A 19,469-nucleotide genomic window follows, 5' to 3' on the forward strand; every position below is an offset into this window, starting at 1 on the left:
CACGCCGCCTCCAAAAGTCCCTGAGGTCAGCACCCCATCTGCTTTGGAGACAAGACCGCGTCTTGACGGACGTGTCATCAGGTGTTCAGCTGCTCTCCGAAAGGGACTAATGCTGGAGATCTCAGTCTATGCACAACAGCAAATAAGGAGCCTCACCTGGTGATTTACACAAGGGCTGATTAGGTGAGGCAGGATTTAGGGGATGAAGCCGTACCCGACGTAGGCACACAAGGACTGGGCTAAACATAGCAGCTGCGCCCGCTGTGATCTCTACCCTCTACAGGAGGCTGACACACTCTGCAGACAAGACCAACACAAGAACTTGGAGTATACGGTACCTCAGAGGGATAAACTGATGGCTAAAGATGTTTCAAATGGGCGCTGTGGATGTTTTAGGTTAACTAAGACTTTAGTTTAGACTTTAGCCATTTTCTTTTACAATAGCTCACCTATTAAAACTGATGAGTATAAACTAAACAGGATTTAAAATCTTGATAAGAAACTGGACTGAACAACACAAATGTAACAATTTTAAACAAAAAAGCAAAAAGTTAACAAACATACATCATATTGATGAAGCCGTGTCAAGAACTGTGAAACTGTAGTTGACTCTATCATTAAAGGAATTATACGTTTTCTAAAGTATTAGTAGCTTAGGGGTTAGATTTTTACAAAAATATGGCAAAGATGCGTTCTTGTTGAGAAATCGTTTCTGGTAAAGGTGAACTAGGTATAAAGGTATAAGGTATAAATCTTTGTGAGGCTCCAAATACTTGTAATATTTAAACACATTTTTGCTCTGTTTGCATTTGTATTGTTGTATTGTGAACACAATTGTTTGAAGCTATGCATTATTGTTATTTACAATACACAAGGTGGAAATTAATCATTCTTAAAGGGACAACTCTCATGTTCCATTTACACTAATACGTTTTTTTATTTTAAAACGGCGTTTTAGAACAAAAACAATCCACGTTCACGGTGGTGTTAAATTTAGCAGTTCCGAGAAGATCTCCATCCACACTACACAGCTGAAAATGCAGATCCCACTCTAGAATGCACTGAAACCTGCTTCAGGGTATTTTACGCGTCTGCTACAGGCAGTCAGCGGGAGCCCTGAGCACACCTGCCCGACTGAGAACAGCCGTACATTGGCCAGTCCATCCCAAATCTGCCGCTGGATATCATCTCTCTGTAGTTGTTAACAGGGGCGGACTGGCCATCTGGCGAATCTGGCAAATGCCAGAAGGGCCGTACCATTTTTTAAAAATGTGGGCCGGTCAGCTATTTTTTTTATTTTTTATTTTTCATATGTATTGTTTTTTAAATGTAGGCAGCTTTTATCTCGTTTTATTCACATCTCGAGATGTGAATATTATAATGATGATGGTGATAATAGTAAGAATAATAGTAAATGTTAAGCATTGGCCCAATCAGCAACAACCGACTGGTTTTGAGATGCGCCTACCCAATCTGAGCTTACGCAGACATAATTAAAATTTGGCAAGAATGTCAAACAAACAGTGAGTGCAACACAAGCTAATTGTCAGAGATGGACCATAAAAAGAGAAAGGCAGTCAAGTCAGACATTGACAATTACATAAAATTAACTGAACTAATCTCGAAAGGAGGCAGTGCAGTGGCGCAGTAGGTAGTGCTGTCGCCTCACAGCAAGAAAGTCGCTGGTTTGAGCCTCATCTGGGACAGTTGGTGTTTCTGTGAGGAGTTTGCATGTTCGCGTGGGTTTCCTTCTGGTTTCCTCCACAAGTCCAAACACATGCTATAGGTGAATTGGGTAGGCCAATTGGGAATTGGGTAACCCAGTAATGGGTTGCAGCTTTGAGGGCATCTGCTGTGTAAAACATATGCAGGATAAGTTGGCGATTCCCAGATTAATAAAGTGACTAAGCCAAAAAGTAAATGAATGACATAATTGCATATATAAATGGGTTGTTTTTGTTTCAGTCACATACATTAAATGTTTAAATATCTCTTAAATATGGTACTGCTTATATAATTTTACCATCTGTACACCAATATAAGTAGTGAATGTGCGTGTCCTCGGGTGGGGCTGTGTTGGTGTGGTAATGTGGGCTGGTGTGGCTACAATGCCAGGGCTGATTTTTAGTCCCAGTCCGCCCCTGGTTGTTAATCGCGATCTATAATTTATCATGTGTAGATTTATATCTAACGAGTCGGTCTTTTGAATCTATTAGCCTACTTGTTCTCAGGTAACGTGTTTGGCTGAGCGCAAAGATAAGTTAATATACCTATTAATTTATGTAGCTACATACACTGATTTCGCACGTTTGACCAATTTGCCTTTATTTCCTATATTGTATAAACTTATTGTACATAATACTTTTATAATTATTATGGATTATTAAAATTATAGCTTACTGATATATACTGATATAGCTTATTATATTCAGAAAAAGAAACTACTATTTTGTATTTCATCATGCATTCCCGCACATAGCATATTAAGCACATGTGGCTAAAACCACCCAGTGAGCCTGATGTTTCAATTATTATAATTTTTTTTTTTTTGAAAAGGAGGCAGTTATTAGGCTTCATTTTGTTATAAATTTGCACACAGTCAAGATGATGGTCATATAGCCTAAATATGTACAGTACATGATGGCTTAACATTTTTGGTGTCTGTTATGTTTAAGTAGTAAATATAAAAATTAAAAGAGACATTGCTTTATGTTATGTTTTCTTTTCTTTTTTTTTTTTTTTTGTTAAGATGAATGACGTGAATGACGTTATAAAAGTAAACTGCTGTTACATTTTAAGATTCTCCTGACGTGTCCTCGTTAGTTTGTTATAAACTTGCGAAGGAAAGGATGCAAGTCTGAACTTGAGTAGGCTACTTACAGCCACGTGTCCGTTTTCAAATGTCTCAGTTTTTCCCCATCCACACTGACATGGAAAAGCAGCATTTTAAAACCAAAACGGCCTTTTCAGCCAATTCATTTCCAAACAGAAGGTGTGGACAGAAGGTGTAACTGTTGCAAAACGTATGCAGTTTAAAACTAAAACGTATTTTTGTAAAAGGGGCCTCAGATTTACACTTACAATGCTGCTAAAAAATAGGGATTAAGAGATTGGGGGTGAGCAATAATAGTTCAATGGCAAATGTCTAGATTTCCTTGAATAGTCAGTAAATGTCAATCGAATAGTCTAAGATTATCTCTGCCCAATGAAAACATCTATGGTGTGTAGACCCATGAGATCAATTTCATTATTCAGATGAAATTTTTTGTACTTAGGCATGTAGATGTGGTCAAATTGACTTGCTAAATTTCAAATTGAGTGTCAGAATCAGAAGGAAAGATGATTTTTGGGGGGATTTTGAATGTTACATGTTTCCTGGAACCGGACAGGCTGGCATGAGTAATTAAAAAAATACTCCTGATCTGCTAAGATTTTTAATAAGTTTAACAAAACATAAATAAAAAATGAATCAAGTAACCAAGCTCTCAAATAATCTGGCCAATTATACATAGTTCCTTAAAATGAAATGATTGTGTTGCATATAGTTTTAAAAATGTTTCTAGCACTTACATAGATAAAATCTTGAATTGCCATACAGTCACTAGTGCTGATGTCTTCTTCCCAACTGACCATGACATGCAGTTGTGTAAACAACTATAGACACTGCTCACTTGAGATGGTTAGTCAGCTGAACTTAGTCAAAACACAGACAGCTTAGTCAAACCAAAGCAAACTGAAGGTATTTATAATTCTTGTTACGGGAAATAAAAACAACAACACGCCAATCCAAAGTTTGCTCAGATTAACAAAAATACCCTCAATCCATTAAAGAAATGAGCATGTCAAATTTATAGGTTTGTACAAGCTTCCACTCCAGGCACTCAAGGTGAAAATTCAGTCCAGTGCTTAAGCAGGATTATGATGCTGATGGCAGAATTGAGCCACCCTGCTTCTGCACAGGGACCCACTGAGTGTGCTGGCTTTTGTTCCAACAGAGCTTCTAATTACCTCAGCTAATTGAGCTGTTAATTGAACTGTTGTCTTAATTAAATATCTCCTGACGCTTCTTTGCTCCTAGTCTCTGCCAGCAGAGATGAGTGGCCATTGCCACACATACAGGAAAGAGCCCAGAAAATCCGGTCAGCTAATCAACCTCCTTCTGTGGCCTAAACAGCAGCAATTAAAGATTAGCCCGGGAAGACACAGAGATACAAATCAGAAATTCCGGAAATTAATAACAGGTGAAATTAAACCAAAATGGCCTCTTCGTCACACTGAAATTAAAAACTAACACAACTGATAAAACTCAAATGACTGCCATTTATCATAACTTAGCATCTAAAAAAGTATTGCCAGTACGTGTCCTGACCAGGGGCAACGACAGAATCTTTCCAAGTGAATCAGAGGCTATATGTTCACATTAATCCAGATGTGGTACTTTGAATTGAATGGCTCTATTTTAACAATCCAAGGACATCGTCTAAAGCAGTGTTTCTCAACTGGTGGATCACGTACCAAAAGTGGGTCGCGGGAACATTTTCAGTGCGTCGCGGAGTGTGTGGTCAAAAAAACAACTAAAGTTTAATTTTTAACTTATTTTGCTTATATCAGACTTTTATTTTGAAATGCACAGGCGAAAACCGTACACTTTGACATGTGAAATTTCATTTCATTATGGCGACAAATATGTTGAAGTGTAAGTACAACCTCGAATATGTAAAGTGTGGATTTATTTATGTTGACAACAAAAAAGGCTTAAAACCTCCGTGTGTCATATGTAGTGAGGTGCTCTCACAAGAGATCATGAAACCTTCTAAATTAAAACGACAAAACATCCCATTTGCAAGGACAAACCTGTGGACTATTTTCAAAGATGACTCCAATAGCTGAGGACATTACAAAAGTGCCTAACATCTTCAAGTTCAAAACAAGTAAAGGCACTTTAGGCCAAGAAAGCCCACACAACAGCAGAAGAGCAAATAACTGGTGATTATCATAAAAACGGTTATGATTATTTTAATCTTTTTACTTTATTTGCTGGTTTGTTCTGTTCAACAGGATCAGTGTTTATGTTTTATTAACAGTTCAGTTGAGTTAATGGTAACTGAACTTTTCCTTACCCTAACCACTGTTTACAGTATTTGATGTTTTTACTTTGTAATATTTTTATCATTTGATACGTTTTGTTAAATGACAGCAATGAAATTGAACAAGATAAATCTTTGTTAAATGACAGCAATAAGCAAGAATTTATCTTATATAACTCTTGGTGATTTTCTTATGATTTATCTGTCACTACTTGTGTGTGTTAAGAAATAAATACAAATGAATTATAATTGCTAAAGTTATATTATAGTTCCTAAACATTTTGGTCGCGGCTTGATGACCATGTAAAAATGTGGGTCCCATGGCCAAACCAGTTGAGAACCACTGGTCTAAAGTGCATGCTGCAGATGCACTTTTGCTATTTTAAAGACAGAAATAACAGTCTGCCCATCTGACACATGGTATAAAAGGCTTGTTATCATTCCCTTAATGAAATATGGGTGTGTCTTGAGCTTAACTTGCATAAAGCCAATCAGAGTCTTCGCTCCTACTTTCTGTTAGAGTATGGTTGCGCTATGCTGGATTTGCTATTTACATGGTAGATTCTGTTAAAAAAAAAAAAAAGTAGGGAGAAAAAATGAGAGCAGGTACTGAAACAAGCTGAGGAGTGTTAAAAGCAATTTTTCACAACCCTTCCAAATATGGTCAAAACTGAGCTTTTCATTCTAGAATTTTTGTGGTTATAATTTGGGCCATATAGGTCATGGTAATGGTAATATCGTAACTAAAACTTAATATATGAAATTAAAAAAATGAGTTTTTAACTTTTATTCAATGCAAATCCAATTAAACGTTTTTGATCAACAAAAAAGTCCCTCATATAAAATATCTACTAAAACACAGGAAATATTACTTAACAAACTGTATTATAAAAAAAATCATAGGAATATTTTTACATTAGTCAATAATATTACTGAAATTAATTTAAAAACTGAATAAATACAAATTTACACAAATAAATTAATAGATTCAATGATTGGCTAAAATCTGCGAATCCCTGCATGCACAGATTCTGTGTGGACCTAGTTATAACTGAGCATATTAAACTGTTTTGGGAGAGTTTTTTAACTTATCTCTGTACATAACTACTCAGTAGATATCAGAGAACAATCTATCACATTGAATCAATACATTCTATGCAACCTTTAATGAGCACTGAGAATTCTGACATAATTTTGTCTATTTTTTAAATGCAATTTTAAATGCAACCTTTGTCATGATCAGAGTTGGAATATGCATTACAGTATTCTAATAAAAATTTTGTGAAATGCAGTTATGTGATGAATTACATTTTAAATTTGTGTAATTTGATTACAGTTACTAAAGTCAATGTAATTTGGTTATTTACATTACAAATATATTTTTCAGAAGAAAAAAAATGCTTCTTTTAAATAACATTTTCCACTGCACAGTTAAAAAAAAAACATGTGCTTTTAAATTGCTGGAGAACGCTAGCTGAAATGGTTGCCGATGAGAGTGGCTGCTTCTTTAAGTGGAAATACAGACATTTTGATTACATTGAATGTAAAAGCAAGCAATATTGATGATAAAAATTGAGCTCTCGCTCCTCCTCCTATAAGCTGTTTTAATGCGTACACCAACTCCACCCCTAACCCTAGCCCCATTGACATCACACGTAGAAGAAGTGCAAGAAAGGAGGAGTGAGAGCTCAAGCTCCCCCTCGCTGGAGCTCAGCTCTGCCCAAATGGCTCTGCAGTGAGCACCACTTGTAAAAATTCAATCTATGTCCAGTCTCTAAAGATCTTTCATCTGCTTTTAACTCAACCAGAAACTTCATTCATTCATTTATTTTCTTGTTGGCTTAGTCCCTTTATTAATCCGGGGTCACCACAGCGGAATGAACCGCCAACTTATCCAGCAAGTTTTTACGCAGCGGATGCCCTTTCAGCTGCAACCCATTTCTGGGAAACATACAAACACACATTCACACAAACACTCATACACTACAGACAATTTAGCCAACCCAATTTACCTGTACTGCATGTCTTTGGACTGTGGGGGAAACCAGAGCACCCGGAGGAAACCCACATGAACGCAGGGAGAACATGCAAACTTCACACAGAAACGCCAACTGAGCCGAGACAACAGCACTACCTACTGCGCCACTGCTTTGCCCTCAACCAGAAACTTGTTTAAGCATTTAAATAAAAGCTTTCTACAGTATGACATTATTCATCATCATTAAGGACACCAATGGCCAAAAATACAGCAGCACAACTCAGCCTAAACAGGCTAAATTGGATTTTTGTGCAGGATCGGAGTGAAGGTCTAAATGTGAAGAGAAGCATAGCTGCTTATGGAGCTGTTTACAAACCACGTCTTTTGCACGTGCACGTACGTCATTTGCAATGAAGGTGCGCGGCTTGCGCACACATGTTTGGAGCCCATATTGCATGCGCTCACATTTTCCAGGTGCACCAGTTGAAAACCACTGGTGACACGACAAGAACTGACCAATCAGCTTCATGCTTTGTATGGAATATACACATATAGGTAGACTAAATACCTCACACAAACACAGAACACCCAAACACTGCAGAGCTTTTGTATACTATGGATGTGAGTGGTTACAGGTATCTAGTTCCCCTTCGGTTGGGGAACTTCAGTGCCATGAATGGGAGGATTCGGATCAGAAGCCGCTTATCTGGAGAGTATTGAACGGGCCAATGAATGAAATTAATTGGCAGCGTAAGCTTGCGCAGGTGTGCGACATCTGCAATTATCTCAGCATATAAGCACACCTGAAGCCAGCAGACGCCATCCTTTTCGCTTCAGATCCTTTCTGAGTGAGTCGATGAGGGTTCCTCTTGCTGATCAGCACTTCAGAGCGAACGAGTGTGTCTCCCGGTCCAGAGTGGGTCTTCGCGGTGGCAGACGGTCGAGCTGGGTTACTCCCTTGCCTGCGGTTCTTTGGGTCCGGTCCTCCAGAGCGGTGCGTATAGTTGCAACTTTCCTAAAAGAGCAACACAGTCGTGCAGCACGTCCTTTTCAGGATGGCGCTCCGACTGTGCGTTTCTGGATGCGGGGGTTTCCTGGCTCCGGATGATGGACACGATCACTGCATTGCATGTTTGGGGGTCCAGCATGTTAATGCGGTGCTCGCGGGCGGTTCATGTCGTCATTGCGATGCCATGACCGTTGCACAGCTAAGATCGCGGCTAACTTTCGCAAGAGAGCGAGCCACCCCAGTTGCCTCCTGTTCTAAAAAAGCAGCGGGCGCTCGGGCAGATCTGAGGGTTTCAGCGGGAGCTAATCCGCCGCCCACGGGCTCGCGGACCTCTCGCTCCTCACGGCGCTCCATCCAAGCTTCGGGTGGTGAGAGTGATCCGTCTAACCAGATGGTAGCTCTCACACTCGCTGACACCGGAGATCAGATGTCCTCCGCGGCATCGGAGGGTGGGCTTTCACTGTCCGACGAAGATCCGGACCCGCTCGCCCCCTCCGGGCAGGTGAGCGCTGTCAAATCGGATCCTGAAGCGGACATGTTAGCCGTGCTTTCCCGGGCTGCTTCGGCCGTGGGGTTGGAGATGGTTTATCCCCCAGCTCCGCGGCCGGACCGACTAGATGGGTGCTACATAGAGGACCAGAAGGCAAAGCCTTCGAAGCCTCTCGTCCCCTTCTTCCCGGAAGTGCACAGTAGGCTCACGCAGTCCTGGAGGGCACCTTTCTCTGCCCGTGCTGCGAGTGCCTCCGCCCTCACCGCCCTTGACGGCGGAGCTGCCAGGGGGTATGAGGCGATCCCGTCAGTGGAGCGCGCTATCGCGGTCAATCTTTGTCCGCGCGGCGCCTCTACGTGGCGGGGTTTGCCCCGCCTCCCGTCCAAAGCCTGTAGGTTGTCTGCCTCCCTCGGAGCCAGAGCTTATAAGGCTGCGGGCCAGGCTGCTTCTGCTTTGCACGCGATGGCCACCTACCAGCGCTACCAAGCGCAGGCGCTGGCCGAGCTGCACGAGGGCGGGTCCAACCCAAGCTTATTACATGAGCTGCGCACCGCGACCGACTATGCTCTTCGGACTACTAAGTCCGCCGCTTGTGCGCTGGGGAGGACGATGTCCACACTTGTGGTTCAGGAACGCCACCTCTGGCTAAACCTGGCCGATATGCGCGACGTTGACAAAGTTCGCTTTCTTGACTCGCCCATATCCCAGGCTGGCCTGTTCGGCGACACCGTCGGTGAATTCACCCAGGAATTCAAGGCGGTGAAAGAGCAGTCGGATGCGATGGGCAATGTCATCTATCGGCGTGGCCGTAAGCCCGCTCCGCCCGCCGAGCCATCCACCTCCGCTGTTCCTCGCCGAGGGCGCCCGCCAACGAGTGCTGCCCCGCCCCCGCCTGCGCCTCCGGCCAAGCGGGCGCGGCGTTCACCTCGAAAGCAGGCAGCCCCTCCTGCCCAGGGCGCCGTTAAGGCCGGTAAACGGACCCGGAAGCGTCCCTGAGACAGGCCATCCGGAGAAGAGGAAACTTGCTCTTTCCCCGCTGGAGGGCGGGGCCCCGATAACAACGGTACTTTTCAGTGCCACCAAAACATCAGTAAAAGAGCACTTTTTCTCTTCCCCGGATGTGACTGCACGAGTTCTGCCAGTCCGGGACGCGCTGCCTTCCGGCTCGCAGACTCTACGTGCTTCGCCAGTGGCTCACGAGCGCTGGGGGGACGGTCTCCCTTCCCTCAGCCCTCCAGCCCCCTCTCCGGAGTCAGGGTGCGGAGCCAGAGCGAATCGCTCTCCTCCAGCTTTTCCGCGGGACCCTCGTGCTTCCCGGATCAGCACACCCACTCCGCGCTGCCCCACCGCTGGTACGTCAGCGATTGTAGCGATGACTCCATTAGCGAGGGCTCTGCCTGCCTGGTTAGCGCGGGCCAGCCCCTCGCGGTGGCTCATACGCACAATCAGACTCGGTTACGCGATTCAGTTCGCGAAACGGCCCCCCAAGTTTACGGGCGTGTATTTCTCCAGGGTCAACCCCCTGTCCGCCCCTGTCTTGCGAGAGGAGATTGCTGCCCTCCTGGCGAAGGGTGCAATCGAGCCGGTTCCTCCAGCCGAGATGGAGAGTGGGTTTTACAGCCCATACTTCATCGTACCCAAAAAGAGCGGTGGGTCACGGCCAATCCTAGATCTGCGCGTTTTGAACCGCTGTCTGCACAAGCTGCCGTTCAGAATGCTCACGCAGAGGCGCATTCTCCAATGCGTTCGTCCTCGGGATTGGTTTGCAGCCATAGACCTGAAGGACGCGTATTTCCATGTCTCCATTCTTCCACGCCACCGCCAATTTCTGCGGTTTGCGTTTGAGGGTCGAGCGTGGCAGTACAAGGTCCTCCCCTTCGGGCTCTCTCTGTCTCCGCGGGTCTTCACCAAACTCGCGGAGGGTGCCCTAGCGCCCCTTCGGCTCGCGGGCATTCGCATACTCAGTTATCTCGACGACTGGCTGATTTTAGCCCACTCGCGGGAGCAATTGATTATGCACAGGGACGAGGTGCTTCGGCATCTCCGCCTACTGGGGCTTCAGGTCAACCGAGAAAAGAGCAAACTCGCCCCCGTGCAGAGGATTTCTTTTCTCGGGATGGAGCTGGACTCGATCACCATGGTAGCGCACCTCTCCGAGGAACGCGCTCGCCTGTTGCTGAACTGTCTGAGGGAGCTCGACAGCAAACTAGTGGTCCCACTGAAGTTCTTTCAGAGGCTCCTGGGGCATATGGCATCCGCAGCCGCCGTCACGCCGCTCGGGTTGCTCCATATGAGACCACTTCAGCACTGGCTTCACGATCGGGTCCCCAGACGCGCATGGCACGCGGGCACACACCGGGTCTCGGTTACTGCGCTGTGTCGCCGCGCCCTCAGCCCTTGGAACGACCCCTCGTTCCTACAGGCCGGTGTGCCTCTAGGACAGGCGTCCAGCCATGTTGTTGTTTCAACAGACGCTTCCAACACGGGTTGGGGGGCCGTGTGTCGCGGGCATGCGGCTGCGGGCCTCTGGAAGGGTGCCCAGCTGCATTGGCATATCAATGGCCTAGAGCTGTTGGCAGTGTTCCTCGCTCTCCACCGCTTTTTACCGGTGCTGGAGCGGCAACACGTGCTGGTCAGGACGGACAGTACGGCGGCGGCGGCGTATATCAACCGCATGGGGGGTATGCGCTCTCGCCACTTGTCTCAGCTCGCCCGCCGTCTGCTCCTCTGGAGTCACCCGCGGCTGAAATCGCTGCGCGCCATTCACGTCCCAGGCACGCTCAATCGTGCAGCCGATGCGCTCTCACGACAGCTGTTACGCCCTGGAGAATGGAGACTCCACCCCGAGTCTGTTCAGCTGATATGGGCGCGATTCGGGGAGGCCCAGATCGATCTGTTTGCTTCCCCCGAGAACGCTCACTGCCAGTTGTTTTTTTCCCTGACCGAGGGCTCTCTCGGCACGGATGCACTGGCCCACAGCTGGCCTCGGGGCATGCGCAAGTATGCGTTTCCCCCAGTGAGCCTGCTCGCGCAGTTTCTGTGCAAGGTCAGGGAGGACGAGGAACAGGTTCTGCTAGTTGCGCCCCTTTGGCCCAACCGGACCTGGATATCAGAGCTCTCACTCCTCGCGACGGCCCTCCCCTGGCGGATCCCTTTGAGAGAGGACCTACTCTCTCAGGGACAGGGCACCATCTGGCACCCTCGCCCCCATCTTTGGAACCTCCACGTGTGGTCCCTAGACGCGAGGAAGACTTAGGTAACCTACCGACTGCGGTGGTTAATACCATCACTCAGGCTAGAGCCCCCTCCACGAGGCGCGCCTACGCCCTGAAGTGGAGTCTATTCACTGAATGGTGCGTCTCTCGCAGAGAAGACCCCCGAAATTGCCAGATTAGTGTTGTGCTCTCTTTCCTTCAAGAGAAGTTGGACAGCAGGCTGTCGCCCTCCACTCTCAAGGTTTACGTGGCCGCCATCTCCGCTTATCATAGCGCGGTAGCTGGCGGCACCGTGGGAAAGCATAAGCTGGTCATCCAGTTCCTTAGGGGTGCTAGGCGAATTAATCCATCTCGCCCCCCTCTCATGCCCTCTTGGGATCTCGCCCTCGTTCTCACGAGTCTGCGATCCGATCCCTTTGAGCCACTCGAATCAGTATCTCTAAGATTTCTGTCCCTGAAGACAGCTCTGCTGGTTGCGTTGGCCTCCATCAAGAGGGTCGGGGACCTGGAGGCATTTTCGGTCAGTGACTCGTGCCTGGAATTCGGGCCGGATTACTCTCACGTTATCCTGAGACCCCGCCTCGGTTATGTGCCCAAGGTTCCTACCACCCCCTTTAGAGATCAGGTAGTGAACCTGCAAGCGCTGCCCCCGGAGGAGGCAGACCCAGCCCTTTCTTTACTTTGTCCAGTTCGCGCTCTGCGCATTTATGTGGACCGTACTCAGAATTTTAGATCATCTGAGCAGTTCTTTGTCTGTTATGGCGGTCGGCAGCAGGGAAGTGCCGTATCGAAACAAAGATTATCCCACTGGATTGTGGATGCCATTTCACTCGCTTATTCGAGTCGAGGTCAGCCGTGTCCCCCGGGAGTACGTGCACACTCCACTCGGAGCGTTGCATCCTCTTGGGCGCGTGCACGCGGCGCCTCTCTAACAGACATCTGTAGAGCTGCGGGCTGGGCGACACCCAACACATTTGCAAGGTTTTACAATCTGCGAGTGGAGCCGGTTTCCTCAAGGGTATTAGGTAACCCTTTGGTGATTGAGGAGACAACTCGGTAGGGTGTTGAAACACGCTTGCTGCGCCATTCTCCCTAACACGGAGGTACGTGCGCCTTTTTTATCTGTCAGTAAAGTTCCCCGTCAGGTGAGCCCTGCAGATTCCTCCGTGGCCCCCAGCACTGACTCAGCGGAGGAGTCACTTGCTGGCCCACTACGTTGTAGGTCTGCCCGCTGGTCAGCCCGCGTTTTGGGTATAGGTGCCTGCTATGCGTGATCCCCACTAGGCGATCCCATATGCTTATTCCGCCACGGTTAAGTCCCCCCCCTGGGCGGACCCGTGTCTTCCCTCTCCGCTAACCACTCTTTGCTATGCGTACTCCCCCTTTTTAGGGCTAGTCCATAGGTAAATTCTGCCATCTATCCCCCCCTTGGGTAACGGATGGCCTCCGCAGCGTCCTCCCTATCGGGATTGCACGCTTCCCAACGTACTGTCGTATTTCCTAGAATTATCTAGATGCTCACGACTTCCCAAAAATATATCTAAATCCGTAAAACTTCTGTTGAAGTAGGATAAATTAGGGCCAGGGACACGTTGGAGGACCGCGCCCCCCATGATGTGGGTGCGTCACGCTTGCTTGACTATCTCCTCATCGGGGGTGTTGGTAAGGTGCAGTCATTATGGCGCTTTCCATATTCTCCCATTCATGGCACTGAAGTTCCCCAACCGAAGGGGAACGTTCGAGGTTACAGAAGTAACCCTTCGTTCCCCGAGGAGGGGAACGGAAGTGCCATATTCCGTCGCCATAATGACTGTCCCTTAGCTGTTTGAAAGTCTCTTCAGCTTAAAAGGATGGCGTCTGCTGGCTTCAGGTGTGCTTATATGCTGAGATAATTGCAGATGTCGCACACCTGCGCAAGCTTACGCTGCCAATTAATTTCATTCATTGGCCCGTTCAATACTCTCCAGATAAGCGGCTTCTGATCCGAATCCTCCCATTCATGGCACTTCCGTTCCCCTCCTCGGGGAACGAAGGGTTACTTCTGTAACCTCGAACGTTTTCTTTGTGTCTTCTTTTGTGGTTAAAAAAAACAAAAACAAAAAAACAAGGGAATTATGAGAGAATTAAGTTTTGGGCGAGTTTCTTTAAGTCTTTTCAAGCTGCTGTGGTCAACCAATTGTTTTGTTTTTCAATTAATATTAGATTACTGAAAGAGCTTCTGTTTATTTTATATTTTTATATGTATATTTTATATGTTTTACAAGTAACTTCAAAGTAAAGTAATTAGTAATCTGATTACTTTTTACATGAAGTAATTAGTAATGTAAACAGATTACAATTTTCTAGTAGTAATCAGTAATTTTTAATCGGTTACTCTTTTAAAGTAACTTACCCAACACCGATGACATACTAATTACCCCCGCCCACCCACCCACCAAAAAATGTCACTTGCTAAAACCCCATTTCAGAGATTCCCCTTAGTTGCTTAATTTGGGACATATTTACATAAGACTTGAAAGCTGTCAATAAATTTTCAGCATAAGTAACCAAACTCAAGTCAACTACTCCGCTATACAGCCTTGTGACAGTCAACCACCTGCAACCACAATACATCCCTTCATCCCATCCTCTGAATCCCCCCCCCGTTTCCCCCTCCCACAGGGCCGTGATGGGAGCCAAGTCTGGTCAGCCACACTCAGCTGGACGTCTGACTCACACTCACTTCCTGGAAGAGGCCAGCACTGAAAAGGAGGAGGATGCAGTGGGACGAAGACGCTAGCGATGATCATGCTAACTTTATCATCCGCTCCCAGCCTGGTGGCAGATGGTGCCAAGCTGCATTTGCGACATACACCAGCATTTCCCACGAGCTTGGGACCACGTGAAAGGAGAGCTTTGTCACTGGCCTCCAAATGTCAACAAGAACGACAAGAAGCTAGAGGCATGGCATGCATGGGGAGGGGGGTGAAGACTTCTGCTTAACATTTACTCATGCTAATGATTGACTTTGGTAAAGGAAATGCTTCACCAGCACAGAAAAAAAGCCTTTTTCTTTGGACTAGAAGTTCCACATATGGAGAAAGAGAGAAAGTATGAGAAAAACAGCGAACAAAGCAGGGGAAAAGCACTGCTGAGGAATGTGACGCTCTTTGGTTTGAGCGGCAAGTACCCTGTGGATTTTAAATGAACTATTATAAGTGTTCCCATGGCAGCCCTGCATGGTCAACAAAAGATAAAAGTCCTACTGATGAACAACAACGAGGAAACACATGATCAAAGTGGCTTAAATCCAGATTCAGAAAAACTTTTCACGCAAGTCCAAGTAGTTGCAAATATGAGACCTCCCATTTAAGTTTTCTCGTTAAAATGACATTTTGTGACTCCATGTGCAGGATGTAGGATGTATATTGCGTTCAAGTAAACTGTCTACTTTCATTTTTCAAGAAAACTTTTGTGAAAATGAAAGACACAAATGTAGCTGACATACAGTACATCCATGTTCATTCAGCATGATACATTTGTATAAAAATCTAAACAACATTCAGTTGAAATCAGAATTTTTAAACCCCCTTTGATTTTTTTCTTTATTAATTATTTCCTTAATGATGTTGAACAGAGCAAGGAAATTTTCACAGTATATTTGATATTTTTTCTTCAGGAGAAAGTTTATTTGTTTTATTTTAGCTAGAATAAAAGCAATTTTTAATGTTTTGAAACCATCTTAAGGTCAAAATTACAGGTATTAGCCCCTTTAAGCTATTTTTGTTTTCGATAGTCTACAGAACAAACCATCATTATACAATAACTTGCCTAATTACCCTAGTTACCCTAATTAACCTAATTAAGCATTTAAATGCCACTTTAAGCTGTAGAGAAGTGTCTTGAAAAATATCTAGTCAAATAATATTTACTGTCATCATGGCAAAGATAAAATAATTTAGTTATTAGAGATGAGTTATTAAAACTATTATGTTTAGAAATGTGCTGAAAAAATCTTCTCTCCGTAAAACAGAAATTGAGGAAAAAAATAAACAGAGGGCTAATAATTTAGGGGTTTAATAATTCTGACTTCAACTGTAATAATTATGCATTTTTCTTATTTTTCTAATCTTATTTCTTCTTATATTAAATTAAAAAATTATAAATGTTCAATTTAAATTTGAGTATATTTTAATTTATAATATTAAAAAAAATCTTGCTGACAAATGGTTAAAACAGTGGTTTGAAGTGGCAAAGTAAAACTGCCTGAAATGTTCTCTGTTGCCAAAATGTCACAAACTTGTGAGCAAAAAGTTGCACAAATGACTGATGTATCAAATGTGATACAAAATAAATACCATGACAAAACTGCGTATGGAAAAATTTGTTTACTAGAAGACTTAATAATCAGTTCCAGCTCTCAGGTCCTACAGGGTTAATCAGAGTGTTATAAATTGTCATCAATTAAATTTTTTCTTGTATTTTTTTCTAAATATGCCTGATAGGGTATGAAATTAATTATATGTAGAAATATAATAATATTGTTACACCTGAGTGAAATTTTAGAATTCATGAGTCATCTGTAAATCACATTATTTATTTATTTATATATTCATTTATTTATTTGCTTGTTTTGTTTGTTTGCTTGTTTTTGCGTGTGTATTTGTTTGTTTGTTATAAGTTTAATTTGCCTTTAAATTAGAAATAGTAAGAATTGTTTGGGAAAAGAGCGATGTAATGACCAGTGTTTCCCAAAACTGTAGTTTCTTCAGATTTATTGTTTGAACCACGTTAGTTATAATGTAAAATGCCCATAATGACGCTCTAAACAGTGTGGAGTAACTTCTTTAGAGAAAAAATAATAATAATAATTTTTTGTGCTATTTATGCTGTTTTACACGTGCAAACATTAAAAAAAATAATCCAATATTAGTTTTGGTAAAAACATGCACTTGTTTTTTCATATGTAAATGGCACATAGGGCCCATGTTTCCTTTACAAATATTATTTGAGAATATGCTATTATTAAACGTAAACCCAATTAACAAACATGCAATCTCATATATAAATCATATAAATCATTAATGGTTATAATTTACAGCAGGATATTTATTAAGAAATGAAAAAAATCATATTTAATAATATTTTATTTATTATTATTATTATTATTATTAAGCAGGGTATTGGTTATTTATTTTTATTTTAATGTTTTTTTAAAGTACAATTTGACATTAAAACCACTGCAGAAATTTTCTAACCAACAGCCCATGTCATACAGGTCTGCAGCACAAATATTTCTTAATAAATAATCTATAAATTAAAAACATTTTGAACTTAGACCTTACACTTACGAATTTAGTTGGCTAACAATGGTTTTCCCTTAAAACAAGCAAAATAATCTGCCAATGGGGTAAGCAAAATAATCTTGTTTTTTCTTCTGGCATAAGAGTATTTTGCTTACCCCACTGGCAGATTAATGTGCTTGTCAATTAATTTTGACATATTTCTTAAAACTAGACAAAGTTTTTTATTTGTCTAGAAAATGCTTCTTGATTTAAGATTTTTTTTAAAGATATTTAGACTATAAGACAAAAGATTTAAGTAAGAAAAGCATTTATTTATTTATTTATTTTTTTATTTTTTATTTTATTATTATTATTTTATTTATTTATTTTTTATTTTTTGCAGTGTAGATCAATTATATGTGTCTTTCTCAGGCATTGAATAAACTTAACTCTTGTTTCAGTCACCAACTTAGCATTCTCCATAACTGTTAGTCACTAACTATAACACCAGAACTATTCTGTATAAACCAAAAACTAACCCAATGTGGAAATTCACGCTGGTCAGAGCTGGTTTTTCTAGGAGTAATTTGTGGCTGTAATGTAACATGATGTACTGATTATTCAGAAAGCCGTAACGGGATTTTTTAAGTTAAACTTTAACTGCTTACTCACTTAAGGAAAGCACTAAATGTGCCCTTTCACAACAAGATGAACTGCAAACCTTGTTTCAGATCATTGTAAAAGGCTTAATATGATTTAGTGTTCACAGCATCAGCTGTGTAGTTAAATACGATGTGGCTATATGTTCAATAAAAGCGTCATAGATCATGTTTGGCATCATGGGAGAGGAAGGCCTGCACAGATGTGATTTATAACTTCTGTTGGTGCTGTATTTCAGTGATGAGGAAGTTCAGAAATGTTCACCACAGACAGGGCTTCTGGTGATGCTGATAAAACATGCTATCCTATCACAATATTTCATGCTATGTGGGAACAGTGGACGATTGCATTATTTATTACAACATGCAGGCTGTTGTGAAAACTTAAAAAGGCCCACACTTATACAATATAAGGCTTAAACTGTATATACTCAGCTTCATTCTAGTCAGTATAATACTGCACTTGCAAAATCATTTTACAATTATTTTATTTTAAAAGGTTAATTAGGAAAGTTGGGATATTTAGGTAAATCATTGTATAATGATGATTTCTTCTGTAACAATCAAAAAAATAAATAGCTTAAGAGGGCTAATAATATTAACCTTAACATGTTTTTTTACTGTTTTTATTCTAGCCAAAATAAAAAAACAAGACTTTCTATAGAAGAAGAAAAATATTATAGGAAATACTGTGACAAATGTCTTGCTCTGTTAAACATCATTTATGAAAAGTTTTAAAAAGAAAATCATAGGAAGGCACATTACTCATCAAGAGTACACTAGCAACTCTTTTTTTTTTTTTTTTTGTAACTCCACCAACACTAAAATCATCTCCAAATGTTTAATGCTGTAAAACATCTTTCATTAAAGCAATCTGCTACAATATGTAAAAATGAATAAATTTCATTTTTTACATGATATCATATCTAAGCTAGAAGCTAAACTTCTTTTTTTTCCTGTGTATTAAGAACAAAAGAGAACATCACAATAAGTATATTGGGACTTTATGAGCAAGATTTAGATTATCCCTGTTCAATTTTTAGGGTGTTAGTTCACCCAAAAGTTAAAAAAAAAAAAATGTTATTAATTATTCACCTCAGAGCAGGGGTGGGCAATTGATTTTTCAAAGGGGCCACATTAGACTCTGGTGCAGGTTTTAGAGGGCCAGACTAATACAGGTATTTTGTTTAATAAAAAAAAAAAAACACATTCTGTGAAACTATTTAATAAACATCATAAAAATGTTTAAAAAAGAATCAGTTTTACGCAAAAATTATTTTAAAGAACAGCATCACAATATCAACTTCATATAAATGCCACAAGGTTGTTTGTTTGATTGCTTCACCTAAGTTCATTTTTATTTATTTATTTGTACATTTATTTATTTATTTTTATTGATTTATAATTTTTGGAGAGAATTCTAGCCTGTGTTGGGCTGAAAAAGTGCACTGAAGTCAGGTCAATGTGAGGTGGATATGTAAGCAATGATCATCGCTGAGAGAGTATCTGTATCTAGATTTGTTAAATTGTTAATCTGAGGTCATTAGTCTACCTTTCTTACAGTGTAATTCTATACAAAGTTTAAAGCTGCCTGGTTGGTTCCTGTCACACGACTTGTGGTTTGCTCGTGGTACTCTGAAATGTTTAGATTTTTTCAACTCGCCATGCACGCCTGGAAAACATGAGTGTGACATGCCACATGTGCATCCCTTCTTATTTGCGCGCAGAACAGGCGCGATAATGAAACTGAGCACGTAAAAGATGCTT

At 42.3% G+C, this 19,469-nt stretch overlaps 2 protein-coding genes and 1 long non-coding RNA gene across 11 annotated transcripts in view; 2 read left to right on the top strand and 1 right to left on the bottom strand.

The window, feature by feature from the left end:
• Nucleotides 1-15,319, top strand: part of LOC137488125 (uncharacterized) — a 58,497-nt gene extending 43,178 nt beyond the window's left edge. For both annotated transcript variants that reach the window (XR_015513630.1, XR_015513629.1), the window contains one exon: nucleotides 14,441-15,319. This is a non-coding gene — a long non-coding RNA (uncharacterized LOC137488125). The remainder of the gene's footprint in view (nucleotides 1-14,440) is intronic.
• Nucleotides 1-19,469, bottom strand: part of LOC147833132 (uncharacterized) — a 230,364-nt gene that overhangs the window by 82,600 nt on the left and 128,295 nt on the right. The gene's annotated exons all lie outside the window — the stretch shown is intronic.
• On the top strand, nucleotides 1,309-9,772 carry LOC147840013 (uncharacterized). The gene is made up of 2 exons (XM_087290797.1): nucleotides 1,309-1,651; nucleotides 7,340-9,772. Exon 2 carries the CDS (start codon nucleotides 8,121-8,123, stop codon nucleotides 9,558-9,560), a length of 1,440 nt encoding a protein of 479 aa, XP_087146923.1. The 5' UTR covers nucleotides 1,309-1,651; nucleotides 7,340-8,120; the 3' UTR covers nucleotides 9,561-9,772.

This window comes from Danio rerio, chromosome 17 (assembly GCF_052040795.2).
Source record: "Danio rerio strain M-AB ecotype USA chromosome 17, GRCz13ab, whole genome shotgun sequence".
Lineage (NCBI taxonomy): Eukaryota > Metazoa > Chordata > Actinopteri > Cypriniformes > Danionidae > Danio > Danio rerio.

Coding starts and splice junctions, on each gene's coding strand:
- LOC147840013 (XM_087290797.1), top strand. CDS start 8,121: ATGGCGCTCCGACTGTGCGTTTCTGGATGCGGGGGTTTCCTGGCTCCG.